This window comes from Trematosphaeria pertusa, assembly GCF_010094035.1.
Source record: "Trematosphaeria pertusa strain CBS 122368 unplaced genomic scaffold BU26scaffold_8, whole genome shotgun sequence".
NCBI lineage: Eukaryota > Fungi > Ascomycota > Dothideomycetes > Pleosporales > Trematosphaeriaceae > Trematosphaeria > Trematosphaeria pertusa.
Genome location: NW_022987219.1, coordinates 519,305 through 544,857, shown reverse-complemented (window position 1 = coordinate 544,857; position 25,553 = coordinate 519,305). Strand labels below are relative to the sequence as shown.

At 52.8% G+C, this 25,553-nt stretch overlaps 12 protein-coding genes across 12 annotated transcripts; 5 read left to right on the top strand and 7 right to left on the bottom strand.

The window, feature by feature from the left end:
* Positions 1-2,990: 2,990 nt before the first annotated feature.
* Positions 2,991-4,194, top strand: BU26DRAFT_595814 (S-2-hydroxy-acid oxidase; the record flags this gene model as incomplete). Its single annotated transcript, XM_033834953.1, has 2 exons — positions 2,991-3,064; positions 3,117-4,194. The coding sequence occupies 2 exons, from the start codon at positions 2,991-2,993 to the stop codon at positions 4,192-4,194; spliced, it is 1,152 nt and encodes a 383-aa protein (XP_033682992.1).
* A 2,938-nt stretch (positions 4,195-7,132) lies between these two features.
* BU26DRAFT_519773 (uncharacterized protein) lies at positions 7,133-8,741 on the top strand. The gene is made up of 4 exons (XM_033829141.1): positions 7,133-7,440; positions 7,491-7,610; positions 7,662-8,014; positions 8,063-8,741. Exons 1-4 carry the CDS (start codon positions 7,264-7,266, stop codon positions 8,475-8,477), a joined length of 1,065 nt encoding a protein of 354 aa, XP_033682991.1. The 5' UTR covers positions 7,133-7,263; the 3' UTR covers positions 8,478-8,741.
* An 830-nt stretch (positions 8,742-9,571) lies between these two features.
* Positions 9,572-10,608, bottom strand: BU26DRAFT_519771 (uncharacterized protein). The gene has a single exon (XM_033829140.1). It carries the CDS (start codon positions 10,340-10,342, stop codon positions 9,989-9,991), a length of 354 nt encoding a protein of 117 aa, XP_033682990.1. The 5' UTR covers positions 10,343-10,608; the 3' UTR covers positions 9,572-9,988.
* Positions 10,609-12,140: 1,532 nt separating this feature from the next.
* BU26DRAFT_551405 (uncharacterized protein) lies at positions 12,141-12,781 on the bottom strand. The gene is made up of 2 exons (XM_033832100.1): positions 12,502-12,781; positions 12,141-12,448 (listed from the first exon to the last, which is right to left on the bottom strand). The coding sequence occupies exons 1-2, from the start codon at positions 12,656-12,658 to the stop codon at positions 12,177-12,179; spliced, it is 429 nt and encodes a 142-aa protein (XP_033682989.1). The 5' UTR covers positions 12,659-12,781; the 3' UTR covers positions 12,141-12,176.
* A 1,041-nt stretch (positions 12,782-13,822) lies between these two features.
* On the top strand, positions 13,823-15,640 carry BU26DRAFT_565404 (FabD/lysophospholipase-like protein; the record flags this gene model as incomplete). The annotated part of the gene is made up of 4 exons (XM_033833394.1): positions 13,823-13,970; positions 14,024-14,243; positions 14,365-14,649; positions 14,731-15,640. 4 exons carry the CDS (start codon positions 13,823-13,825, stop codon positions 15,638-15,640), a joined length of 1,563 nt encoding a protein of 520 aa, XP_033682988.1.
* An 887-nt stretch (positions 15,641-16,527) lies between these two features.
* BU26DRAFT_393026 (uncharacterized protein) lies at positions 16,528-17,381 on the top strand (the record flags this gene model as incomplete). Its single annotated transcript, XM_033822721.1, has 3 exons — positions 16,528-16,749; positions 16,812-17,204; positions 17,256-17,381. Coding segments are annotated over 3 exons (741 nt in total), but the record flags the coding sequence as incomplete, so codon positions are not given.
* Positions 17,382-18,109: 728 nt separating this feature from the next.
* Positions 18,110-18,891, top strand: BU26DRAFT_325209 (uncharacterized protein). The gene is made up of 2 exons (XM_033822109.1): positions 18,110-18,336; positions 18,388-18,891. The coding sequence occupies exons 1-2, from the start codon at positions 18,210-18,212 to the stop codon at positions 18,717-18,719; spliced, it is 459 nt and encodes a 152-aa protein (XP_033682986.1). The 5' UTR covers positions 18,110-18,209; the 3' UTR covers positions 18,720-18,891.
* A 506-nt stretch (positions 18,892-19,397) lies between these two features.
* BU26DRAFT_325217 (uncharacterized protein) lies at positions 19,398-20,108 on the bottom strand. The gene has a single exon (XM_033822110.1). It carries the CDS (start codon positions 19,861-19,863, stop codon positions 19,507-19,509), a length of 357 nt encoding a protein of 118 aa, XP_033682985.1. The 5' UTR covers positions 19,864-20,108; the 3' UTR covers positions 19,398-19,506.
* On the bottom strand, positions 20,109-21,208 carry BU26DRAFT_595799 (uncharacterized protein; the record flags this gene model as incomplete). Its single annotated transcript, XM_033834952.1, has 1 exon — positions 20,109-21,208. One exon carries the CDS (start codon positions 21,206-21,208, stop codon positions 20,354-20,356), a length of 855 nt encoding a protein of 284 aa, XP_033682984.1. The 3' UTR covers positions 20,109-20,353.
* A 934-nt stretch (positions 21,209-22,142) lies between these two features.
* Positions 22,143-22,961, bottom strand: BU26DRAFT_595796 (uncharacterized protein; the record flags this gene model as incomplete). Its single annotated transcript, XM_033834951.1, has 1 exon — positions 22,143-22,961. The coding sequence occupies exon 1, from the start codon at positions 22,824-22,826 to the stop codon at positions 22,143-22,145; it is 684 nt and encodes a 227-aa protein (XP_033682983.1). The 5' UTR covers positions 22,827-22,961.
* Positions 22,962-23,489: 528 nt separating this feature from the next.
* BU26DRAFT_565399 (uncharacterized protein) lies at positions 23,490-24,092 on the bottom strand (the record flags this gene model as incomplete). The annotated part of the gene is made up of 1 exon (XM_033833393.1): positions 23,490-24,092. One exon carries the CDS (start codon positions 24,090-24,092, stop codon positions 23,490-23,492), a length of 603 nt encoding a protein of 200 aa, XP_033682982.1.
* A 413-nt stretch (positions 24,093-24,505) lies between these two features.
* Positions 24,506-25,116, bottom strand: BU26DRAFT_519768 (uncharacterized protein). The gene has a single exon (XM_033829139.1). It carries the CDS (start codon positions 25,066-25,068, stop codon positions 24,721-24,723), a length of 348 nt encoding a protein of 115 aa, XP_033682981.1. The 5' UTR covers positions 25,069-25,116; the 3' UTR covers positions 24,506-24,720.
* Between the last annotated feature and the right edge of the window lie 437 nt (positions 25,117-25,553).

The following is a 25,553-nucleotide window of genomic DNA, read 5'->3' as shown; positions in this document are numbered from 1 at the left end:
AGCTTAATGTACAGCGGAAACACTATAAAATACAGGCCTCTGTACGCTGCCTACGCAATGCCTTACGTACAAGAAGAAACGCTGGTATTTACAGGGCAGCTACGTCCAAAAAGATTACCTCCGCGCAAGCCTTAAAGCGCTAAACCTACGGCGCTACCTACTAATATAAGCTCTTAGAGGGCTTCTAGAACGGCGTCTTATTTTGCGACGAGGCTTACTGCGACCCTAGCGACCTCCACCACCCTAATATACTGCGAGAAGAAGGCACCTAATACAAGGATAGTAATATAGTTACACAAGAGGGGAAACAAGGTAATTAGGTCTACTTTACGGCGTGGGTTAACTAGTACATAAAGGCTAACAGTCTATTGTTTTACAACGACGAATACAACAACGTTAAGCCTATAAAAAAGCCGCTAAAGCTACGGCGTTAGCTAACAACTAAGACTAAGAATAAGTACAATTGCAGAGTTGCTAAGTAGGAGGCATCTCTGCCTTAGAAGCTAGAGGTAAAAAAGCTAGGTAACTCTATAAGAGCTTCCTACTACGTCGAGAAAATACTGCCCTAGTATAGAGACGCCTTTTAATACCTCTAATCGCGATCGAACAAGCTGCGCGGCTACCTCCCCTAGGAGCAACAATACACCTAGTATATCGTAGAGGACAGCAATCCCTCTTACGGCAATAAAAACAGCGCCTCTCTGCTAGCTATATATAGGCAGGAGCATAGGCTACCTCTACTAGGTCACCTACCTAATTCCTGCGACCTTAGCGTTATTAAGAGCGTATTTAACATTCTCAAAGAACAGGCTAAAGAGCGCCTCTCTAAGTGCAACACTATACAAGAAGTTAAGAACCTGCTGCAAGATAAGTAGAGTAAGATTACTTAGGACGAAATACAGCGCCAAATTATTAAGTTGCCCTGGCGTTGTGGCTAGGTAGCGCGCGACGGCGAGAAACGCGTAAAATTAAGGCTCTAGTAACTTAATTGTAAACTACAACACTAGAAAACAAGCCTGTATACGCCCCTCTATACAAATATAAAGCTTTAAGTCTAATTTCTATATATTTCTAACCTAGAAACCACAAAAAAACCCTTATTGTATGGGTGTTTGTATGGCGCGGCGGTATTTTGATGGTCCGCTTACCTCATCCGAAAAGGCTCAGTTTTCTCTTCCGGGGCTGTGAAGAAAAATGCTTTGCTTAGCTAATGCAACACTGATTATTGCGGCACCTAGTGTCACCAACACGGGGCGGGCCGTTTCGGGTTCGCCCGACTCATCCGTCGTAGATCTTTGCCACAGCATTGTTGCTCAGACGGGTCGTTCAGATCCACCAGAAGCCGAGCTGTTCTCGCCCGATATGACTTCCAAGCTACCTAGGTATCCGGAACGCGTCGCGTCACCTGTCGCTCTCAATATCATACACCCACGAACGAAAGGCGTAGCCCGCTCTGCTGGGACTATGCTTAGACCGCCACCTCGAGTCGCGGAGGATTCATCATCCCGCCTATGCATTTCGTCCGCCCTCGTAGCCTCCTCTCAGCACGCAAAAATTCAGGAGCAAAAGGATCACGATCACCTTCTGCTTTTGTAGAGTATTATACTATATATCCAGTAACGAGAAAGCATCAATTCATCACATCAATGCACGAATTCATCGTTGCTACACTAGCGTAAGGGTACCCCATTACCTTTTGTGGTCGGCGGTTCGAGATTATGGGCTAAGAAAACTCGCGGCTCGATCTACGGTCTAGAGAGGAACCCCATTATCTCTTCACTACTTACACTTCGATAAAATTAGGCCTGACGCATGATCCGTCACGCAGAACTGCCTTCTCATGAGGCTCAGCAACTCCGTTCGTTTGTGCATCCTTCCACCACTAACGATAGCCTATCCTTTAGCTCCTTCGAATCTTGTAACCTACAAGTCATTCTGTGTAGGTCTCCATCACTGCGCAAATATCGATGGGAATGCCTCTACAAGCGACTTGCCTAACACTTCCGTTAGCGCACTATCCAGTGACCAGGTTCACCGTTCGTATCCATCGCCTTTGCTCTATGGGAAGGGGTAGAGCAAAGGGTCGCATTTTTTCTTGGCATCCATGGAGAGTTTCCATGGAGTTTTATTAGTATTCCTCGGGGTTCCCTGCTGTTAATCATCCTCAGCCAATTTAGCATTCCAGTCGCTCTTTTCGTCGGTCATTCGTTTCTCTCATTCCTTCCTTCGACTCAAATAACGAAGGTTGGGCTGGTTGGGAAGAAGATTCTGGAGGACGTTTGTAAGGCTGCGGAGGGTGGCGCAATGCTGGTATGATGAAGACGGCCAAGAGAAAAACCACCCGCAAAATACTTGACGAGAATATAGCGCCTTACTTCTCTCTTCTTACGTCACGCGTTCAGCCATGTGGTTGTTACATGGTAAACTGACCTGGAGTGCTAGATATCGGAAATTTGAGGTTGCGAGAGATCCACCGAATCTACCAAGCAGACCCTTGTTTCCAAGAATTCTATGAATTTCATGAAACGAATCTTGGTGTTCGGCCTTACGACGCCTAGACTCCTCGGCAGCTTGGGCCAATCTACATTTACCCAATGGGATAACACATCGATGGGCCTCAAGCAACTGCTCGATCACGAGTGGTTCGTTTTTGAGAAGCTAGAGACTTTGCCAACTCGCCATGAACTGCATTGGGCCGAGCACCCCTGCGGTACCTCAATCGACTATAATTTATTTACTGCAGCTAACTCTCCATAGTCTTATATTGGATGGTCCTCCAGAAAATAATAGCATTTATTATACCGCTTTGAAGGGAGTGACGTGAAGTGAATCCCACTCCTGTGCAACGTCTCTAGCAAGGAGTCGTGACCGGGTACGGCGACAACTCATATTTGAGCGCGATAGTCAGGCTTTAACTTTAAAGTGCTGTTCGCAAAGAAAAAATATTCCACCCCCCAGAATTGATAGCCCACTTCAGTCGCTCCTTCAATATGCGCTTCCCTCTTCTTCCGCTCGCTTCCGTGGCATTCGCGGCACGTCCCTTCCTCAACGAGCCAGACACGGGGTAGTTACACTCGCGCGCTCTGATTTGTATCTCAAGCTAACCCTTCATGTAGCATCGACGAAGCGCTGGGAGCGATAGCAAATGGGACGCTCCCAGATCTCGACTCACTGGTCGGGTTACCGGACTTCGAGTGGGCAGCCCGCCGCAAGATGAACACCTCGTCGTATACCTACTATCGGAATGGAGCAGCCGGAGAATGGTCGTATCGCAACAACCTGGAAGTGTTCCAGCGGTTTCGTCTGCGGCCCCGTGTCATGGTCGATATAACGAATATCGAGAGTACCTTACCAACCACGATTCTCGGCCACGACTTCTCGGCACCATTCTTTATCTCGCCATGTGCTCGAGCTGGATATGCTCACCCTGATGCTGAGCTTAACCTCGTTAAAGGCGCTGCTGCCGGAAACATCCTCTACATGCCTGCACTATACGCGACGAAGAGCGTTGAGGAAATCGCTGCAGCGAAGGGAAACAGTTCGCAAGTCCTCTTTCAGCAGGTGTATCTCACGGAAAACGATACAGAAACCCTCCAGCTCTTCTCTCGCATCGAGGCAACTGGATCCAAAGCCATCATTCTCACCGTGGACTCCGCAGCCGACGGAAACAGGCACCGTGCCAAACGCTACGGCGTAGGCTCTGCAGACTCTAGCTACAGTTACCTGACCTGGAATCTCTACCACAAGCTCAGTAACATGACGTCGCTGCCAATAATCCCAAAAGGAATTCAGACGGTCGATGATGCGCGTCTCGCAGTGCAGAACGGAGTCAAGGCATTCATGATTTCGAACCACGGAGGTCGCCAGCTCGACACCACGCCCTCTTCTCTCGAAGTTGCCCTAGAGATCCACAACGAGGCGCCGGAAATTTTCAAGCAGGTCGAAGTGTATGCGGATGGCGGGGTGCGCTATGGTGCGGACGTGCTTAAACTGCTCGCGTTGGGGGTGAGGGCTGTAGGTGTCGGGAGGCCGTTTATGTTCAGTAACGTGTATGGAGTCGATGGAGTGAAGAGGGTGATTGAGATGCTGAAGCACGAGGTTGCGATTGACGCTGCGAACTTGGGTGTGGGCGACCTAAAGAAGATTGGGCCTCAATATGTGAACTGGAAAAGTACGAATGTGTGGTTCAGCTAGGGTATCACAGACTCACGTTCTAATCCAAACACATTTCTCTGCGATGGAGACGATTGAAAGAACTATGACCTTTTCCATCAATGCCTCACTCTGCAAGAACCCACATTAGACACCCGCGGCCTATTATCTTCCACTTTGGAGACTTCCCAACTGTAGCTCCAGGCAGTTCCGCGTAAAAGGTCTAACGATAACGACGCGTGAAGTGGAAAGGCCGAAAGCCGGCCCTGTACCTGCTTGTCATGCTGCAAAGCCTCGATGTGCCGATGTCTACCCACCTGATCGTTAGCATGATGACGGTGACTACCAAAATAGTCGCGTAGTATGATTTCGGAATCCCCGAGCACCTTCAGGGACCCGTAAAAGGCCGGAGTAGTGCATTCGTCTATAACGTCGGACAAAGTGGAAAGTGCGACATCCCGTTAACGTTGGAGCCCCGAAACAAGCGTGATGATTCACAAGGGGAAGAGGCTTCCTGAGTCATTAACACAGGCACCTTACACTCAAAGCCCGTAGAAACCATCAACGAATCTTCTGTACTGTTCCAGTATCTTAGAAACCTCCAGTTTGCTCCGAGGGTACATCTCAACATGATCCGTATCTTTGAGCACTCTACCCGCTCGGTAAAGCGTAGTTTGTTTCATTGGCGTGTTGAAACGAAAATGCGAACAGGTGGTCCTGATACTGAGCGCACAGGAACTAACACGCCAGCGATTCCAGACTCTGCCATATCGACCGCGTTTCTTCTTCAAAGTTTCGCCATGCGGCCGGCATCCTCGAAACTGGGAATGTTGCAATCTTGCATGCTTCGGGTTGTGAAGCCGAAACTTGAATAGGTCCCTATCAGAATTTCCGTGGTCCATCAGGCTGAATATGCATCCGTGGCTGGCATGTGAAATTCTTTAGAGCCGCGGCTAAACACTGAGGCAGCCACAGCGCCATCGACCATTAGTCTAACATTGCGTTTCGAGATCCGCGATCGGTGTACTAGGCATTAACCTATCCCGGCAAGAGATAGTCATCCGGATAGGCGAGTGACATGCGACGAGGCATGGAGCGCGTGGAAGCGGGAACTCCTCCAGGACCACTTTTTTTCATACCAACGTAAACACGAAAGGAAAAGGATAGGTTCCGAGGACCAGGTCGAGTCTGCTTTGTGCGGCAGCACGCGTTTTTGGAGATGTTGGACAGTTGCCGCCGATTCGCTACGTCTTGATCATGCGCGACTACGCCGCAGTGGTGCAGAGGCACAAGGCCCCAGTGACCAGGCGAAGCTCGATTGAAGGGTCCGTATCCTCGACAACATCCTCGTTCTTATTTGAGAAGGAGGCGCCGGAATGAAGGGGTCGGAAGTCTTGCCACTCTGGCTCCTCGTTCGATTCATGAATGGCCGCCTCTTTCCTTCGTTGGCACGATCGCAGCTACCGAGACTCAGCTTTCAAGTTGGTGGCGGTCCCCACCCAGCGGAAACTTTGAAACAATTGCTACAAAGAAATAATGGGGCAATGCTGTGATGCAAAGGTGGCACGCATGAACGTGGGCTTGTAGGAGAGTCCTCCGCGCGAAGGCATCCAATCACGGCGCCTAGGATAACAATTTCTAAACTGAGCATCACTCTGCTGGATTATCGGAATCTTATTCCTTCGGCCTGTGTCGCGAGCGCATCAAAGATCCGCGTCCTCCGACCGTGCCTCCGACATCATGCAGGAAGGTCGGAAGGATCAAGACCGTTTCTATTCCGGCCCCACCGGCAAAAGGAACGTGGGATGGGGAAGACGGGAAATCCTGCAGTGACATGCGCGTACAGGGCACCGTAATCGTGGTCTGAGGCTGAAAATGAGGAGCCAATGCTGACTGCGTACAGACCAACTCACACAGGCGTGGCTGACCCTTAGAAGACTCAGTGCAACAGCTACAAACCTTCAAAGACGGGAGAACTGTGTCCCATCGGAACTTTACCCGTCTTAGCTGTACATGCAGTACAATCTGGCCCCAGTATTCCCTGCGACGTGCATGAATGCATGTCAGCACGTCACGCTAGGCTCCCCAAGCCGATGATCGTATACTCTGGGTGCGAAGTCTGGCAATGATCGGTCCAGGGAATATTCTCATCGGAACTTCCGCTGTCAATGGGAGCATTCAGGGGGAGGACTCACAAGTTATTAAGTAAGCAAAAATCGCTAGGTCTACTATTCACAGTTGTCGACGAGGATCCGGGTAACAGGAGGCTTGCGCACCTAGGCAGCCATGCAGCCCTCGTCAAGAGCTGAAAAACACCTTGCAGAAAGGACTGCTCCTGATTTGGCGCCTTTTGACGACGAGCACTTAGCCCTTTCGTCCTTGTGGCCAGCGGATATCGGGCTCTGTCGGTAGGACTGACGAGCGGAGTGAGCCTCGAGAAGCCGGCTCAACCTAAAGCGGAGTATGGTCGGGCTTCCGACGAGGCGCCTCCACATGCTCTCGCTTACGGGCTGGCGCTGGGAAGGCTTGAGGTGGTTTTCGTGGCGGTTATCGCATGATCTCGGTGCTCTCTCGATGTTTCGTGGGTACGTTTGGGCGAACAAAGAGCGTACCTGACAAGGCGAGAATCATGACATGAAGTTAGCCCAATTCTCCAACAAGGACGCATAATTTCCAGTTTTCTTCTTCGGCTTGGCCCCTACTCTATTCCGCATCCGCGTAACCAAATGCTAAATCTTATGCATCAGCCCCATGCTGGAGATAGAGTGTTGGTTCGCGCTCATTGGGTGTTGGCGACAAGGGTATATATGCAGTGAGACCTTGCACAACAACCAGCAAATCAGCGACCTTGCCAGACATGCCACCCGATGATATGGTTTCCGAGCTCCGCGCAGCACTCGTGGATGCTTACGGGCTGCGACCCTGGTAACACGAGCCGCAGCACACGTTCCTGCTCTTAATGGGCCGTCTTGACACTGTTCCCAGTTCAGCCACGAGGGGTCGAAGCCTTTCTTATCCAGCTCCCTCATCTACCTGCAGCTCGCTCCCTTCCTTCGCTATAATTGTCGCTAGTTTTCGTCGCTATGTTATGAGAGCCGGGCGTGTTGCACCATGGTGTACCTCTCGAAACGCCGTTTCGACGTCGTCAACCAGAAGCAGATCATTCTGCTTGTGATACCACCCATCTTTCTCGCTTTGGCAGCAGTTGTGGTAGCAGCACGATGGCATGCGAGGCAGTCGAAGCGGATTAATACCCTGGTGGAGGATCTCTTGTGTTTGGCGGGCCTTGTAAGTGAAAACGCTCCCTGCGCCTCGGGCCGCAATGCTGATTCTGGCAGATCATGAGCGTTCTCGTTGTCGCTATTATCGTCGTTCTTGTCCTCGTCGACGGCCAGGGGATGTCTTCCGACTACGTGGAGGAGAAGTTCAACCACATTGGGCTGAGATACTGGTTGAGGGTAGGGACCTCGACGTGCTGAAGGAACACGGCCGACTAACTAATTTCGAAGACACAATTTGCGGTCGACATCTGCTGGGCTACCTCCGTTACCGCCGTCCAACTCTCGCTGCTTCAATTCTATACCCGCATTTACGACTCTCGTCAATTCGCTCGGTCCGCGTGCTTCGTTATGATGGTACTTGTGGCGGCTTGGTACGTCTACGCTGTGGTCGCGTGGGCCATACATTGCCATCCTCCGGGTTCGTGCACCTTGACGAACAAAAATAATTGCATTGTTATCGGGTCTCTCCACGTCGCGTTCAACGCGCTGGTTATGGGTATCGCGATTCCGGCAGTGTACGACATGCACTTGTCCACACGGAGGAAGGTTTCGACTGCGGGACTGTTCCTGCTCGGGAGTTTGTACGATATCTTTTTACCTTCCGCGCAAAGTTCGCTAACACTTCGCAGCTGCACAATCTGTGGCATCCTTCGGATGGACTGCGTCTTCCCGTTCTTCGCGGACATCAAAACCGACCCGATCGGTGCGGCTTGGGGCCGCATGCTCTTCTCGCCTCTGGAAATTGCCGTCGGCATTATCGCGTGCTCGATTCCCACTCTGACACCATTCCACCGCATTTGGCGAGACGAGCGTCGACATATGCCTAAAGAGAGCACAGGCCTCCGAAGGCTGAAGTTCCGATCGAGCAGTAGCGGATCCTCAACGTCGAATTTGAACCCGGCGCACTGGGTGGGAAAGTCAGGGGGACAGGTGAATGCGTTTGTGTCGCTGGAAGATGGTGGCAAGTCAAGCGAGAGGGTCAGAGATCTGGGAACGCATGACATAAAGGTCACGAAGGAATACAACGTGGTACATAGACTTTGAGCGAGCAATCGACCTTCCCCTCTCTTTCCGGCCAGGAATGCAACATTTCGGAGTCCTAGTCCAGGCCTGTCCAAGCGTGACTTCCGGATGCACTGACTTACAGTTCACGCTAGATCTGCCTCGAACGATCGTTCTCTGAGCAGATCGAGGGTCCTGAGCGTGGCAGGTGGGTCACGGCACAATTCAGCCGATGCCTCTTCATGTTCGGTATGCGAAGCGGCCCGCTAACCCTGGGATCTACACGCGGTCCACGAGCGCCAGATGGATCGCATGTGAACCGTCCGAAGGTTGGCTACTCGATGGATGACAGCGTCCACGAGAACGCCCACAAAGTTTTGTCGTTACTCAAGATGTGGTGTAACTGGGATCGCGATCGGATCTTTCTGCTACAACCACTCCAGTTGCGCTATGGCGACGAGGAAACGGATAGCGCGGTCTCATCAGACTGGCGAATTGCCGAGGGTATGCATGAGCTGTATTTTTGTCAAGGTCAAATCGATAAACTTTATTACGCCGAAACCTGCATTATTCCAGAGGCGGACAATATCGCAATCCCAGTTCCTCCGACTGCTCTGGCTCGCGGAGAAATCCGCACTCGGTAGATAGCCCATGGTTGGATGATTCCGCCTCTTAGGACATCTAGTCGTCAAGAGCAGTCTCACTGTCTAAGAGTATTTCGCGGATCGTCAGTAGAAGTCGGCACAAAGGCTTTCTTGGAATGAAATGGGAGGAACCGCTTCCCGTCAAGATGTTAATCTCTGATTCTGCGATGCCTCGGACTAAGTAATCTCCACGCTCATGGATGCGTGACCCGCATTGTTCTGTCAGGGGAGCGTCACGAGCTGGAGGTTGCTTCTAGCGAAAGTGGGCCGGGCCGAAACTCCCTAGGAGGAAGGAGAGAAGGGGCGGCGCGTGAGGCTAGAGGAGAACTGACGAAAAGAAGTGGATGTGCAGAGGCGCTGCGACTGAAGAACGAACCTGAATTGATCTGCTGGTGGCATGACGTAATCCAATGCCAAGCCGCTATGTCTGTTTAGGTCCAAGCGCATAAAGGTTGAGGAAACCGCCCAGGCACACGCCTAGAAACTAGACGCTCTACACACGACTAACAGAGTCTCCATCATCCTCATTATCTGAAAGTTGCTTCGTCATGGACCCTATATCGAAGGCTAAGATTAATACCCTGTTAAAATACACCTATCGTGCGAACGTCGGCTTTTTCGCCGCCTTCGCGTCCTGGTACGTCATCAATGGAAGGAGAGAACAGGAGGCGCCAATTCGGGAGGAGAAGAAGACTGCGAAGGGGGACCACCGATCCGTATGAATGAGTCTGCGGAGCTGGAGAGCTGGCGATTTAATATTCCCGTTCCGTTCATGACGACGCATCTGTATGGGCACTCCGCATCACATCTCGAGCACTCAACATGGGAGAAAGATCTTCTTGCATAGTCAAACTATCTTAAGATCTCAAAACTCCCACACTCCTCCTTTCCATCACTTCATACCCGATCTTAACCGAAGAGATCGAACATTCCACCCTCCATATCGCTGTCGCCGTCTCCGTCATCACCTTCCTTCGGTCCGTCCTCCTCGGGCTTCTCATCCTTTTCTCCATTCTCCACCGGAGGCTGTTGCTGTCCGACCTCCGGCGTGGAGGTCGAGACGGTGGTAAGGATGTCCTTGACGTCCTTACCCTGGAGCGCTTTGGCGAAGAGCGTGGTCCAGATCGGTTCGACGTCCTCGATGTTGGCGGCTTTCAGAAGAGCTTGGAGTTTCTCCGGGTTAATTTCGATGCCCTCGTCGGCTAGGATCAAGGCTGCGTATGCGACGGCGGTTTCGGCCTTGTTGGAGTTGTCGGTAGACATTGGGAGTCTTGAAGTTTGGCAGAGTGCGCTGGGTACGGGATTCGGGGCTTCGTTCCTTGTCGCTATGCGTGGCAGAGATGTCTCGTCAAGATGCGCTTCCGTTCAAGGGGGCTGTTGCGATTCCGAGCCGAGAAGCGAGAGGATTTGACTTTGCTGTGGTGGGTTGGAGAAGACCCGCATGCACGGCTCTATATAGGTCGAAGTGAGCGTTCCATCGCACTTCGCATCCCGTGCCAAGACAGTAAATATGGGACCAAAGACTGTGACTCTTCGTGTTCGACTCATACGTGAAAGGGAGCCCTACATTCGTTGGTCCAGATTCTGAGTCATCGCCAATACCAGGCAACACAAAACCGTCCCACGGTCCGCACTGTGACGAAAGCTACAAGAATGAAGTGAATCGACTCTAGTGCGGCGAAGGACGGGTGCGACAGCCACAAGCCCTTGTTGAGTTCGAGTCACCAGCTTTAGCGTGGTAGCGAGCATCGCCTTACCCAAGCAAGTCGACCGAACGCACCATAAGAATACGATCTTCTGGGAAGAGTCACCTGGAAAACCGTCTCGTCCCTCCATCATCTGCATGTACCATGAATCGCACAATATGATAGTCACGTGCCGAGGTAGCTAGGTTCGTCTACCCTGTTTTTGGGTACATATAGCTCATGAATGAACCAGAACAGGCTGATATCCTCGCTCAATACATGATTGAGGCCTTTCGGATCTCGACGATAACATGACGAACTGTCTATGAAAAGAGCGGATCAATCTTTTCGCTCCTATGTCAAGATAAACTGAGGTGTGGAAGACGTATCTGTGGTCTAGGAGTAACGCGATGGAGCGGAAAATAATAGGGAACATGGCTCCTATTCCCAACTAGAAATGTGCAGGAAGAGAGAAACGCGCGCATGGAGATGTTTGCGGCTGGAGATTGGACCGGGCCAACCAACTAGTAAGTCTGCTTCCTTTGTATATTCACAGTGGCTCTCATGCATCCCTTACAGATACAAAGCCGCCGTCCGCAACGTCAACTCTACAGCGCGTCCGCAATCGAACCAGCCAGCCTTGCTATTTCAAAGCTTTTGCTTTTCGTCTCTAGAGAGTAAGTCTATGTCATGCAGCCAGAGCTGTGTTTTCAGGCTGTAGAACGGGGAAGAGATAATGGCTGGCTATCTACTGTTGGGGTCAAGACGGTGCAAGGCAAACTCGCTAGATAATGTTGGGGAAGCCTCGATCGGGGGATCCTCTCTATCTTGGACAGTGTCGCACATAACCTGCGAGTGAGCGCCTCTTGCTTGTTGTCGATGAGGCCGCTTCGAGTCTGCCTTCCGGTGTTACGAAATGAGGCTTGTATCAGTGAGGCTGTGCAGTAGGTGTATCTTCCCTATCCAGACGCGGCCCACGCTTTCACGACCATTCAGCCCTCGCTCGAAGGGCTACAGCTTAGTGGACACCCCACACTGATACAGGCAACAATGGTCTCACACACCCATCCAAAGCTGAGTATGCGCTGACACGCGTAGACACCTCGGCGCCACTCTCCTCATCGCGCTCGTCCTCGTGAGCAAAATCGCAGATTACGAGAAAAAAGAAAACGGCAAATTCCCCCGCCACACATTCTCAACTATCCCTGGCACCCTGCCTCCGGGGCAAACGCAATACCCTATACCCAAGCGGAGCTGTTCTCTCTACGTGTGCAGCCGTTCATATATTCACAAAAGCTATATCCCTAAGCACTATTCCGGAGTTGAGATTCGTTGATATCATGAAACCTGCGGCAAGGATACTTTCATCGAAAACTGGCGATGCCGGCGAAAGAGGCATCGGACTATAACCCTCAACAGACGCTAGTTGCGCTCGCCGCACTTGAGTGAACAGAACCAACACCGCTCCGTGGAGAAGATACGTATAATGTGGAAAGGCAACCAAGATGGAACAAGGTTCTGTTCGTCAACCCAAGGTTGTCAAAATTCAACCTTGCGAGGAACACGTCCTTATTCTCCTGCGACTCGTCCTCCGTCTTGAACTTATTCTCCTTATCCTGCGCAACAAACAAAGAGACTTGCTTCTTCCTCTTTGGAAGCTTGAGTTGCTCGTATGCTGATTTCTCTAGGCTCTTTGTCAGCCAGCGCCGCTCTTCCGGTTTCTCGTCTTTCACTCACCTTTGTCGACTTCCTGTCTTTTGCGGATATCCACGTTCCCGGTTTCAGCGTTGTAAACCACAACGCGATCCCAGCTCCCTCGCCCCTTTTTGGGACTTTTGGAACCGAGATTTGGAGAGAGAACTCGTTCGAGTCCTCGAGTATTTTCAGCTTGCATGGGTGACACGTAGGAGTGGTTGGGTGACGGTCGCGAGTAGATGAGCTCCGATGGGGAAAGAATGCGTTAGGGTAAGGCCTGATGCGGTTCGGCACCAAGAGTCAAGATTCTTATGATACGTTGGAAGTTCGGTGGTGAGGGTAGAAACTCAAGGAGGGGCAGGGTGAGTCTAAATACGCGGCCACTGCATTCTCGGCTTGTCGTATATCAAAGGGTGAGGTAGGCGCTGAGCGTTATTCTCTACCCAATGTCGGTGGGCAGATTATCGTGGCGTGTTATTGTGGTGGCAGAGACGACATTCCTTTCCGGTTTCAGACGCCAGCTGCCCCAAATTACGGCGCCACGAAAAGTCCAGACACTCTCGAGGCACCCTTCGGTTAGACGAGGTCGATCAGGCGCCGTAGGTCCGGTGAGGCTGAAGGACTTACCGGTCGTTGAGCTGTGACCGGTCCCCTACGCCAGAACGGTATAAAGACAGTACAAAATTAAGGGACGCACATCAACGTCACTTTGAAGACTAAGTAGCTGCTCTGCATAATTACAGCTCCTGGGATGTTGTGTTTCCCTCGTCCGACAAGGCTGAGATCACTCTATCCGCCGGAGCGCCAACAGCGGCGGATGTCCTGATTTTTGAGGCACGCGAGACCGCCACAAACGATGTATCCAATACATGGGAAAAACCAACACACTATGCGCAACGATGCATCAATCCTGCATGATAAGTCATAACGATGGCTAGCGAATCAGCACATCTGGCCCTTCTGGCTTCAGCCTTCTCTCACGTTTTCTTTTCTGGGCCGTCTCGGGTTCCTCCGCAACGAGATATCTCGCGCAGAAAGCTTACCTTCGAACGATTTTTTTAGCAGCGCTTATCACTCAGCAAAACACGTTCACGGCTGGATGATATCCGCTCATTGGCTAGTCTCTGAGGGACGACGTGGGATCAAAGCCTGTTTGGGCGGAGTTGAGAACCCAGCCACTGGTTCACGCGTGATGGCGACGGTATTGAGGCTCTATAGACTGCTCATTGGGAAGGATACTCAGCTGGCAGTCTCACGGCGCTTGCCTCGTCCACTTATATAAGTCCCATTCGTGAAACGCAGTGGAGCTGAGACAGATGACCCATTGTCATGCAATTTGGTCGGCCTTTATCGCTTGTTTCGCATGTCTTCCTCAAGTAACCCCGGCCCTCCTCTTTGGCCAGACAGCCCGCCTGAGGGCAAACGCCCCGTGCGTGTGGGGACTGGGTTGGATGACTGGACTCTACCGCGCGACGACGATGTGTGGAGCCAACGCAACTTGCTTAGTCTCGGTGCGTCTTATCCCTATACATTAATTGCAAACCTTCTCGCTAATAACTTATAGATGGCGGAGGCATTCGTGGCTACTGGACACTCCTGGTCTTGAAGAGGTTGATGGAAGACATCGCAGAAGAGGAGCAGCGTCAAGCTCCAGCTACTCAGAAGGAATTCCACAGTTTTTGGCCCCAGGAATTCCCGGATAATGTTACTCAACCCCCATACGACGCTGAGGAAAAGGCGAACTTGGACTTTGCGGAGAGCGATGGCTGTTCTCGCCACACTGCGTTGGGTCATGCTCGAAAATTCCTACCATGTCATTACTTCGATATGATATGCGGCTCCTCTACCGGAAGGCATGAGAACATCAACACTGCTTGTTGTGGGCTCTATGCTAACAAGCCATAGCCTCATAGCAATCATGCTGAGCCGATTCCGAATGACAGTGCAAGACTGCTTGAACGAATATCAGACGATGAGCCATATGATCTTTGGCAAACCACGTTTTATATCGGAGCGTAACACCGGTATTGCTCCGTGGCCGAAATACAGCTCAATAGCGATGGAGAAAGCACTCAGAGACGTGACATCCAGGCGCTGCGGAAGGGATGAGAACCAACGTACCGCCTTAGTGACGTTTCCAACTATTCCTGGCACTTGTAAGACGTTCGTACACCTGCTTGTCAAAGCTCAGTTCGTTGAGCAATACGCATGCGGACCCTATGCTCATGGCTTTTCGCAAAAGCTGTTCGTTTTGTACTGACCGTCGCTCAGATTTGTCACCACGATGAAGCGGACTAAGGGACCAAACGGCGAAATGAGCTCGGATACGTTTCACCTGATCCGCTCATACGACAATTACGACAAGAAGAACAACAACAACAAAATTCCGATCCGACGCGATACTGGGACACAAATGCAGGGAAAGAACTACGGCGACGCCGACAGCTACCAGATATGGCAAGTCGCACGAGCCGCAACCGCAGCGCCGTTCTACTTCTCAGAACTGAAGCTCATCCTTGACAATCACCACGGACCTAGAACAATCTACTTCTCCGACGGCGGTTTTGGCCATACAAATAATCCTACGTTGGTCGGAATCGAAGAAATTGAAGAACTCCACGGGAAGCCAAACGTTGGCGTCATCGTTAGTGTGGGGACAGCGAGGGCTGACGATGATTCTACGAGGCGAGGCTTTCTTCACAGAGTGAAAGGGGGCTTCAACCGGGCAACAGACCCAAAGATCGTAGCGAAACAGGTAGCCCGTGAAAATCTTCCCTTTTATTTTCGCATCAACGACGAGGCAGGGATAAATGTTGAGCTAGACGAGTGGAAACCCAATGGCTTCTTCACCAAGCATCCGGGCCGTGACACCCTTGAAACTATCGAGAACCGCTTCTTCCGATGGATCGCCCGCATGGAGAATAGTAAACGGCTCGAGGAATGTGCAAGGGAGCTTGCAAGGCGGAGGCGAAAGCGAGCCGAGGATGGATCCCGATGGGAACGCTACGCAATAGGTGCACAATACCGTTGCGTACACCATACCTGCAACCGCCGTTTTGGTTACCGGGAAGATTTCGACGAGCACTGGGAAAGAGTCCATGCCAGCGACGACCTGAACGGCGATGCTAGGCAGCCAGCAGTTGACATTTGGAAGTACCAGAGGGGAGCTGGGGCTCAATAAGGGATTCCTAATGGATGTTACGAGTTGAGTCCATCCAAGCTCTTCGCGCTGAGTTGAAGAGAGAGCTGGCGATGGAGTGGACGTATCGAAAGAGCAGTTATGGCTCAGGTAGGCATGAGGCGGACTCTGCTTATCCCGCAAGCGACGAGTGCAGGAGGCACGCTTGGACTTGTTGCTCTAGAACTTCGTGTTAATGTATAATCTCTATACCGTTTTTTCACCCTTCTGTACAATAGCCCCTGCAGCTTGGGATGCATCTTGACGTCCTGGCCGACTCAGGCTCCCGAGCATCCGTATACTACGTGTCAATGCGCTTGTCGGACGCCTTGCAAGAAGGCGCGGGAGTGTTCAGTCCACAGCCTTCTTGGCAGAAGTATTCACAGCCTCCGCTTATCTCTGAGATCGGTCATGGGATACGCCACGCTGGTAGGCTGAGCCATTGCCAGCGCGCCTCATCATGCGAGCAAGCGACGAGCTCGAAGTGCGCATGGCCGAGAGCCAAATCGGGAAAATTGAAGCGACGACGCCCTGCTCTTCTTTTCTTTCAGCCTCTTCCCAACCTCGTCTATGATCACCCGATGTCAGAAGAATGGCGCTCGCTGCAAGCAGCCACAGCAGAGCAGATGCTTAAGGTCCTGCCGCCTTGAACCTTTCCTGTTCTCATTATGTCACTCAGCCTTGAGCTACTATGGAGGTCGTTGCGGCTGGTGCTGAAGCATGCCAAGGTAAGTGCCTTCAGCGTGTAAGCTTCTTTGCGCGTGTCCTTGCGCGTCCGACGGAACAGTATCAGTCGAGGTCGAGGGCTGCACGCCCCTGAACCTTGGTTGAGACGTTTTGACGGACCCGAATGTACGCTGTATCGCGACATTCGTAGCCATTGGTCGACTAATATTCATCTTCTTCCAAAGACATTCTTCATGCTTCTTTACGGGCTACTGATACGCATCGCGACGCTACCCTACTACCGCATCTACCAGTTCAACGCCATCGGACCGCTCAAGAGGATCGCTACTCTCGCCACCGAATCTCAAGAGTCGCCAAAACTGCTTCGTGCCATCTCACGTTGGAGGGCGAGGAAACTCACCGAGTTGCAGTTCATTTCCATCTCCGTAAGCACTGCTCAGCCTAGTCGGAGCGTTCATACGCACAACCCTAACAGTGTGATACGAAGTGTGCGATCCTTGCCGCAGCCGTAATCGGCGCATTTTCCTGGATCACCATCGAAGAAGCATACTGGCTCACGCACGGCTTCTGGCACGGTAGTCTCGTCCTATCAATATTGGGCATACTACTCTCCGCCTCACAAGCCACCGTGTTGCACATTCTCGGCCCGCTCCCTTCCCCTGCCAAAACTTCTCGATATCATAACGCCATCCAGCGGTACGTGCCAATACTGCTGTCTCGGACATCGGATGGATGGAAGCCCCGGATGAAAATGGTCTTTACCTGGCAGTGTCCGATGATGTTTATGGCGTACTCCGTATGCGCGTTCCTTGCCGGGCTGACAATCTTGGTCTGCACTCCTCTCATACGCCGTGAGGGCGCCTGGAATGCCGGCTGCAATGTCCGTCCTCTCCTCCTTCTCTTGCTTGAAATGGCGACTAAGTGCGCACAGATAGCGGTTATGTACCTGACGGTCAGCGCCATAGCGGGTACCATGTTCGTGTTTTGCTCCTATTGGGTATACTATTACGTGGATCTGGACTTCGAAACGACAGGAGAAGAAGAAGAATTGGAAGATGAGAACGTCAGGACGGGGTATGAGCTATCGGCATATCGTTCGGATGTGGCTTCCTACAGGTCTCAAGAAGGGGCCGTTGGGAGCTCCTTGCTGAACACTCTTGATAGTAGAATCTCCTGAAATACCATGATAACCCAATTTAGCTCCCTGTAGACGTTGGATATTCGCAGAACTATTCTCCAACCGCATAACCTGTTCTCTAGGGAATCGATTCGTCTTGTGTGGCCAAAACTAACCCTGGAGTTTCATGCCTCGCTTATTCTCATTCCTTTGCTGCGCTCATGATTTGAATACTAGTAGGTGAGATGAGCAAGTGGCCGATTGTTCTGCTCGTGCATCGTGAAGGCACCGGGGAAGCGTGGTGGGAACGGTAAGCTTTGCCGTATAGAGTTAGTACGATTTGCCCAGATGCCGGCCTGACGTTCGAAAGCCGTCCGCTCTGCCTCCACAAGCCGCCTCGCAGCATCATCCCATCACACCACTATCTATCGCAGTGACTAGCAAACGAGCGTTACCAGATCCTCCGCCAGCAATTCACTTCAATTCTGGCTCTCGCCATGTTCTTTGCACCTCTTGGGCGATGTCATCTGTCTGTTCCAAGTTTTGGCTGCTGATCATTGGCGGCTGAGACGCGACCTGCCTCGAGTGCCCTGGGCCAGCGCACGTCATGGCACCATCCTTGGAGGGGGATTGAGGCGGGGCCTATAAGGCTGCTGACGCCCTGCATGCACTCCCCGCACTAATCAACAGCTACAGCTCACCTTCACAACCACCTCACAGCGTACAACAGCACGCACTACACGTCCTCCCGACCCCACAGCGAACAGCATGGCTACCGAAGAGACGGTCCAGCTCAGCGAGGCTCACGCCCCTCATCAGGCCTCCATAGACGCCTTCGACTCGGTGCTCAGCTCGGTCAAGCACGAGCTCGTCAAGCTCCGCCATACGCACGACAGTAAGCTCCCGCCTCCCTCGCAGCTTCGATGCAGCTTCTAACACCGCGCAGAGCACGAGCCGGAATACTTCCGTGCCGCCAAGGACCTCTCCGACCACGACCTAGCGTCCTTCTCCGCCTCCGATCTCGAGTCCGTCCGCGTCGGGCAATCAGCCTACGGCCTGCACCTCTTCGGAAAAGTCAAGATCCCCGCGCTCGACAATGCATACATCCACGTCCGCATCTTCGGCTCGGCCAAGGAGGGCACGGACGGCAGCAGCACCGACGAGAGGGAGTACAAGCTGCACAGCATCCACACGGAGGAAGTGGTCAAGGACGACGGGGACCACGTATACAGAGCCATCTTCGGGAAGGACGATGAGTTGGACTGGTTCGAGACCTGATTAGATACCCATTGCGCAGGAGGAGAGGGTCGCGCGTGTATTGTGGCTAGGTAATGTGTCGGGCTTCCTTCCCTATGTATGCACTCTCTCTCTGCCTCTGTTTGCTGGCTTCCTGGATCCAGATTTAATATTATCATGCCTTTCCAAACCGCCCGTCGAGATGCTTCATCGCCCGTTCCTGTCACCACCTCTGCGAACTTCGCTCCGTGTCGAAGAGATTGGCGATGTTGACCGCCTGATGTCTGTCCCTGCAAGCCTCGCGCACTACGTACGACGAGAAGCCGTGCTGCATCACATCCAGCGTCGTCGCTCTAACGTGTCCGCTCGTCGAATAATCGCAAAGGATGCTACTTCGCCTTCATATTCCAGATCTACGCCGTGAACCCGGAACTATTCTCGCCGAACGGGACGGCCTATGTATTCTCGACAGCTTTCTCCTACGTGTATGTTATTGTAGCGCTTGCGTAGGTGTAGGTGTGGGTGAGCTTTGTGGCTTACGTACTCATGCTGCTATGGGAGAGATGGAGGGATATGGGATATGTGCTAAGGGCGATATAGAAGGACGTTAGGAGGAGGGAAGTGCCTCAGTCCTAATCAACAGCGGTACGCACTGCGAGGATGTCCATTAGGATCCGCTCCTACCTCCACCTAAGAACCTCGCCACTCCACACCCAGATATACTCAAATCCTCCTTCAAGCGAAAATATATCTCCTCCCACCTCCCTCCCGCCCCTCATCCTCGCTCAACTCCTCGCCAACCTCTCGGACTCTGACCCGCACACCCTCCTCACCCCGCATCAGCGCCTCGCATCAGCGCCTCCATCCGCTCCTCCAGCGTCGGCCGCCAGAACACACTCCCCACATACGCATTCTTCAACCAGTCCGGCACCTCCTCCTCGTTTGCGAAGAACTCCACGCGGCATATGGGGCAGGTGTTGGCTTCTTGCATCCACTGCGTGAGGCAGTTAAGGCCGAAGATGTGGCCGCATTTGACGATGGTGACGGGTTGCTCGCGCGTGGTTTCTGTGGCTGGCGAGGAGGAAGGGAGGAAGAGTGGGTCGAAGCAGATTGTGCATGTGGAGGGGGGGTTGTCGCTTGCGGCGGTGAGGCGCGTTGAGGAGCGGGGTGGTGTGGTGGGTGGCATTTTCGGAGGGATGCAAGGTGGTGGATGGAGGGTGTTATTGAGTGAGGGTTTAGCGTAAGGAGAGGTGGTGGGGTGGTTTTAGTGTTATTGGAAGAGGTTTGTGCAGGCAAACGCGCTACGAGAAACGAGATGCTAACGCATTGGGCTAGGGATGTTGGCAAACTGGGTAGCAAACCCGAGGGTAAGGAGCGTGGAAGAGCGATGGAGTATAGTGTGGAAGTTTTCGTTCTTTCAGATGTAAGGTCTTATGGAATCTAAGGCAGGTAGGACAACGAGAAGGAAATCTAACAGGATGAAGACGGTCTGTCAATCCGTAATACCAATAACACCGCTCGCCGGATAGACACCCATGACAAACACCTCGAAGTACAATACCCTTACAATAACATCGCACAATCCATCGCACATCCCCTAGAAGTAACAGCTTCCACCTCTTTCGTACCGCTGTTGCTGAGACAAACACGATATCCTCGTAACAGCTCTCACATCATCATGAAGTAAACTCGTCCTCGTCCTCAACAGTCTGCACTCCCCGATCCTCGTACTCAACCTCCCCTCTCCCATCCCCATCCTCCTCGTCCTCCTCGTCCTCATCCTCATCCATATCATCAGCATACACCCCATCCCCATCCTCTTCCTCTTCCCCTTCCCCACCGCCCTCATAAACATACTCGACCTCCCACCCCTCATTCACATTCCCATAAACCGCCAGCGCCAGCTCGCGCATAAGCGCCCTCGTCCACCCGCTCATCAAGTTCCTGCGTATGACGGCCGCTGTCTCGGGATCCCCCAGCAGCGTCTCGACCACCTCGGCGAACGCGGCGCGCATGGCGCGCGTCGGCTCACGCAGCCGCACGGTGAGTTTGTGCAAGGGGAAGAGCGTCTGGTTGCAGGTGGGGCAGCGGTTTCCCGTGGGGGCGGAGAGCCAGGTCAGTAGGCAGGTGAGGCCGAAGACGTGGGCGCAGGGGAGGAGGACGGCGGTTTCGGGGTTGGGTGCGTGCTGGTTCCCGGGGATGGAGGCGGTGGTGCTGGTTGTGGAGGGATGGGGCGGGGTTGGGTGTTGAGATTGCTGTGGCTCTATGTGAGCGATATCTGGTCCTACGTGCTGCTCTGCCGTCGAAGAAGGTTCATCTCGATTGTCCGATTCTTGAAACGGGTCTTCGGATTCGCTGGGGGTCGGGAGCGGTGAGTCATTGAGAGTAGATGGCGTGGGGGTCCCGGCAATGATGAGCTCTCGGCATATTGGGCATTCTAGCTCGCCGTTGGGGGAGAAGTCTTGCAGTCCGTTTGCGATGAGGTCTTCCTTGGATGAGTAAGGTGGGGGCTTGGGGGAGGGCTCGTCCATGGATTCGCGCTACTTCGTGCGGCGGATATCGAAGTCTGAAAGGAACGAGGTCCAGAAAAGATCTAGAGAAACTGGTGGTATTGTAGTTCTTGAAAGTTTGCAGATATGGTGGTCTGTGGGTATCCAGATGTGCTGCCTAACCTGCCTGGGAGTTTGAGAACTTGTGCTACTGGCCCTGAGCGATTGTGGAGGAGAAGAGGCGGGTATTGGAGAAGGATGTCTCTTTTGGGTGGTGTAAGGCAGCAATCGTTTGCAAAGAGTGGTAGCAGGGATTACTGAAAAGTTCGTCGCGTGGACAAGGAGCGGTATGACGCAAAAAGAGCAACGAATCAGCGAAGTGTGACACTGAAGATGACGGTGTGAGGTATGCTGGCTCTAAGTCCGAGAACTGAAATCTCCGTGAGAGGTGTATCTGCCTTGATGTGCCATTTTTCAGACGAGAGATATCTGAGCGTGTTTTTCGGGATGTTCTGTCGAAAAGGGTGCAATATGATGCGTGGGCGGAACGTTGCGATCTCGTGGTGTCACTGTGTGATTCAGTCGCTGACTAGATAGAAAGTAGATGAGCAGAAGAGGGTTAATAGGATAGAGGGATAGTTCAATGGGTCAGTCCTGAAGAGTGAGGAAATTTGTTTTCGGTTCCGATGCGGTACAAGCAAATCGGAAGCGTGGTTGATAGGTAAAATCTGTAGAGTGGTAAGGTACACCGAATCACCGAATCCGTAGCACGGATCCAAAATTTCTTCACCTCACAGCCAGCAACTTCGTGCAAGCAATCAAAACTAACGCTCCAATTTCAAAATAATCGATTGTTTCGCGAGTATCCGATCCCTAAATCGTCGGCGGGCGAAGTGCCGGCCTATTGATATGTGAGTGTCGTCTTCATGACACCCTTGACTTTTGGAGACTCCTCGCCCACCGCTATGGCCGCCACTCATAGACCGTCTGTGCCAGTGGCATCCTCCCCCGGGTCGTCTATTAGAACCTCTACCATCACACCCCTCGCTAGCGCCTCCTCAACGCTCAAAGGCCTCAATCCGTCGACGATTCGGGAAAGACCCATTTGAAGCCTAGTAATGCTTCGCTCAATCTCAGATGCACTATAAGGGGCGTCATTCATAGTCCCAGCGACGTATATAGCATCAGTAGCGCGGATAGTATCCACGCCGTCCCGCATAGCATCTAGCACAGCCACCGTGGCCGCATCTGCCTCGGTTCCGAAGAGCGTGCTTCGACACATCGGGCACGTATTCGCGTCCTCGAGCCAGCTCTCGAGGCATCCTTTCCCGAAGACGTGGCCGCATCCCTTGATCTGTATCGCGGTGTGTATGTTCGAGGTTTCCATAACGGGTTTGGTAATGGCGACGACACGCGGACACATTGGGCACGTATTAGTGTCCTTGAGCCAGCTCTCGAGGAATTCCTTGTCCCAGACGTGGCCGCAGTCTTTTATGCGAAGGACTGAGGGGTTTATCTTCGGGGCTTGAGTGGGAGTTTCGGTACTGTTGACGATGAGGGGCTCCTTGCAAATGGAGCAGTCGTCGGCCTCGGCCTCGGATAGTGTGTGGGGTTTGACGCCGTCTACAAGGAAAGCTTCTTTAGATCTGAAGGGAGCCATCGGTGAAGCTTTGATCTCTCTCTCGATTGAGCGCTGTTTTGGTTTCGGAGTGGTTGCGATTGATTGGGGCAGGATAGCTGTCGGTTGTTGCCCGGGTGGTTGTCAGACGTCCTCTTTGCGGTTCTTGGTTTCGTGAGAGAGATCACTGACTGGGCTTTAATACTTTGCTATCATGGTCCATGTGCCCCGAGGGTGAAGGTGCCCCATGCGATCGAAGGTGAAAGCCGTAGGTAGGGTCGAGGCACAGGTCTAAGGATAATCACTCATACACCCTATCCTCACCGGACGCTTCCAATTCACTCTAGTGCACGGTACTGCCAAATTTCGGTAACCGATAACGGACAACCGCGATATGTTCGATGTCACACTTCGTCCCGTATCGTCTTCATCAGTTCGGAAATAGGACATAAACATGCTGCTCCGCGTTTAGTTACTAAATCACGAATGTCACTCCTTCGGCGATTTTAGTATATCAGAATTCAAGATGGCATTCACCATATTCACTATAATCTCCTGATCGTATACGCTTATATATTGCAGGCAAGGTCAATTGCCTAAGTCTAGCGTCAGTTGCACTCGAAGTGCAAACAATCCAGACTGAAAATCACACGGCTCGAGTTCCCCAAGTGCCAATGCAGCAAGATATACCGCTATATCCACCCTCTACACCACAATCCCCCCATCCTCCTCACCATCCCCCCAAAAATCCTCCTCCTCCTCCTCCTTCCCCTCACTATCCCCCCAATCCTCCACCACCAACGCAACCTCCCTCTCCTCCGCCATCCTCCTCTCCTCCTCCCTCACGCTCTCCAACGCAACCACACTCTCAACAATCTGCCGCCTCCGCTCGCCCTCCCTCTCACTCCTCATAATATACTGCGCCACCGCCGCCATAACCCTCTCCTCGCCATACCCCCTCGCAACACCCAGCTCATCAACCACATGGTTAACATCCTGCTGCGTGAGCGGCTGCTCGTGCACGGGCGGGAAAAGCATGCGCGCGCAGGTGGGGCAGGTGTGACCTGTTTCGAGCCAGGCGAGCAGGCAGGCGCGGCCGTGGATGTGGGCGCAGGAGGTTATACGGACGGCGGGGTGGAGCGTTGGCGTGGTGGCGGTGGTGGTATGGGAGGTGGAGGGCGGGGAGGAAGGTGTCATGTGGAGTGGGCAGTTGCAGATAATGCAGTCGTGGGAGATGTTGTAGGGTGAGGGGTTGATGTTGCTGAGGCCGCGGGCGAGGAAGTCGGCTTTGGTGGTGTAGAGGACCATGGTTGTGGAGTAGGGGCTTTAGCGTCGCGCGGCGGTGGAGCGGTGCTTGAGAGAGTGCGTTGGGCTTTGCTTTTGTTGTGTGGAAGACGGCGGTTTGGATGGGGTTGGTCTGCTTTGGAGAAGTGCGGTTGTTGGAGTTGAGATGGAGAGGCTGGGGAGAATATAAGTACTGCATGGTTGCCTGGGAAGAGATTCTAAGTGGTGGCTGTGGGTGAGACGCGGAATAGGCTCTGTGAGAGTACAATAGCAGGTGAGAGAGATATGGTTGCACAATGTATTGAAGTTACCACGCTGACCTCTCCCCGAGTCTGACATTGACCATAGCTCGGGATAGATCAGCATAATCGGAAGCCGTTGAAAGCAATTGTGATTTGTTAGATACATGTGGTAAAAATCGTTGGAGTCTAAGTAGATGATGCCATCTTTGGCGGCGTTGGCTCCCTCTCTATGGAGAGAAACGTTCGACTCCAAGACTGTTATACGCCCGTAAAATCCCTGCTGCCGGCCTTGAATGGCCAAATATCTGATGACTCCGCTCATAGCCTTCCAGCATATGTACCCTGATCACTCCGTGGAAGTCCCATCACCACCCTTCAATTTTCATGCTCTCCTCTCCCCGCGGTCACATTCAGCCGCGCAACGGATCTTGACGCTGGAGATCCCTCGGATACCGGCAGGCACTGCTCCAGTTACGTTGGACATCCACATAATCCTGCGCTCCTTCCATTTCCTCATCGCTCTCTCCTTCTCCGCTGTCTTCACTACCGTATTCGGCCATCCTGCTTAGCTGACTGACGACGGGGTCACTCGCGACTGCCTCTCTGACTTCGCTCTCGAAGTCGTTCATCTCGTCAAGGTCGGGAAGCTCCTGGGCGTCGTCCTCCAAGACACTGCCATTTCGAGCGGGCGGGTTCTCGATATAGTTGAGCATGTTGCTTGCCACAGCTGCTCTATATCCATTGTAGAATTCGTCCATCGCGAGCTCATGGGCGTCCTCCCTCTCGACAGACCTGGCCAGGTGCTCACCAACCATTGCGCGAGTGAAGTCTGTACGGGATTCTTCTAGCCTCCCGTCGTAGCTCTCGGGAGTGGGGTAGATATTGACTGGGGGGAAGAGGTGGGGAGCCAGGCGTTCTACGAGCGGACGGTCCGCTCCTACCACGGTCCGATCATTGGTGACGGTCACGCTCGCATCGATGTGGAGATGTGTACGAGCCGGCGGTAATCCTGGGCTCGGGCGGTAGTTGCGATCACCGAAGCCCCACCGTTCCGTTGCAACGCCACCATGAGCTCTCGTCTGCTCGGGTGCCATGCGTTGCGCGAGGGCATGGCTGGCCCCGAATACGTGGTTATCACCGATGATGTTTATGCCCATATCAATGGTAATGTGTGCGCGAGGCCGACGAGCTCTTGGGGCCGGACGGTCGCTGCCGTTGCCGGAACCTCGCTGGTGTGCTGCGA

Coding starts and splice junctions, on each gene's coding strand:
- BU26DRAFT_519773 (XM_033829141.1), top strand. CDS start 7,264: ATGGTGTACCTCTCGAAACGCCGTTTCGACGTCGTCAACCAGAAGCAG. Junction 7,611..7,661: donor GGCTGAGATACTGGTTGAGG/GTAGGGACCTCG, acceptor CTAATTTCGAAG/ACACAATTTGCGGTCGACAT. Junction 8,015..8,062: donor CTGTTCCTGCTCGGGAGTTT/GTACGATATCTT, acceptor AACACTTCGCAG/CTGCACAATCTGTGGCATCC.
- BU26DRAFT_519771 (XM_033829140.1), bottom strand. CDS start 10,342: ATGTCTACCGACAACTCCAACAAGGCCGAAACCGCCGTCGCATACGCA.
- BU26DRAFT_551405 (XM_033832100.1), bottom strand. CDS start 12,658: ATGCAAGCTGAAAATACTCGAGGACTCGAACGAGTTCTCTCTCCAAAT. Junction 12,449..12,501: donor AAGACAGGAAGTCGACAAAG/GTGAGTGAAAGA, acceptor CAAAGAGCCTAG/AGAAATCAGCATACGAGCAA.
- BU26DRAFT_325209 (XM_033822109.1), top strand. CDS start 18,210: ATGGCTACCGAAGAGACGGTCCAGCTCAGCGAGGCTCACGCCCCTCAT. Junction 18,337..18,387: donor GCTCCGCCATACGCACGACA/GTAAGCTCCCGC, acceptor AACACCGCGCAG/AGCACGAGCCGGAATACTTC.
- BU26DRAFT_325217 (XM_033822110.1), bottom strand. CDS start 19,863: ATGCCACCCACCACACCACCCCGCTCCTCAACGCGCCTCACCGCCGCA.
- BU26DRAFT_519768 (XM_033829139.1), bottom strand. CDS start 25,068: ATGGACGAATTCTACAATGGATATAGAGCAGCTGTGGCAAGCAACATG.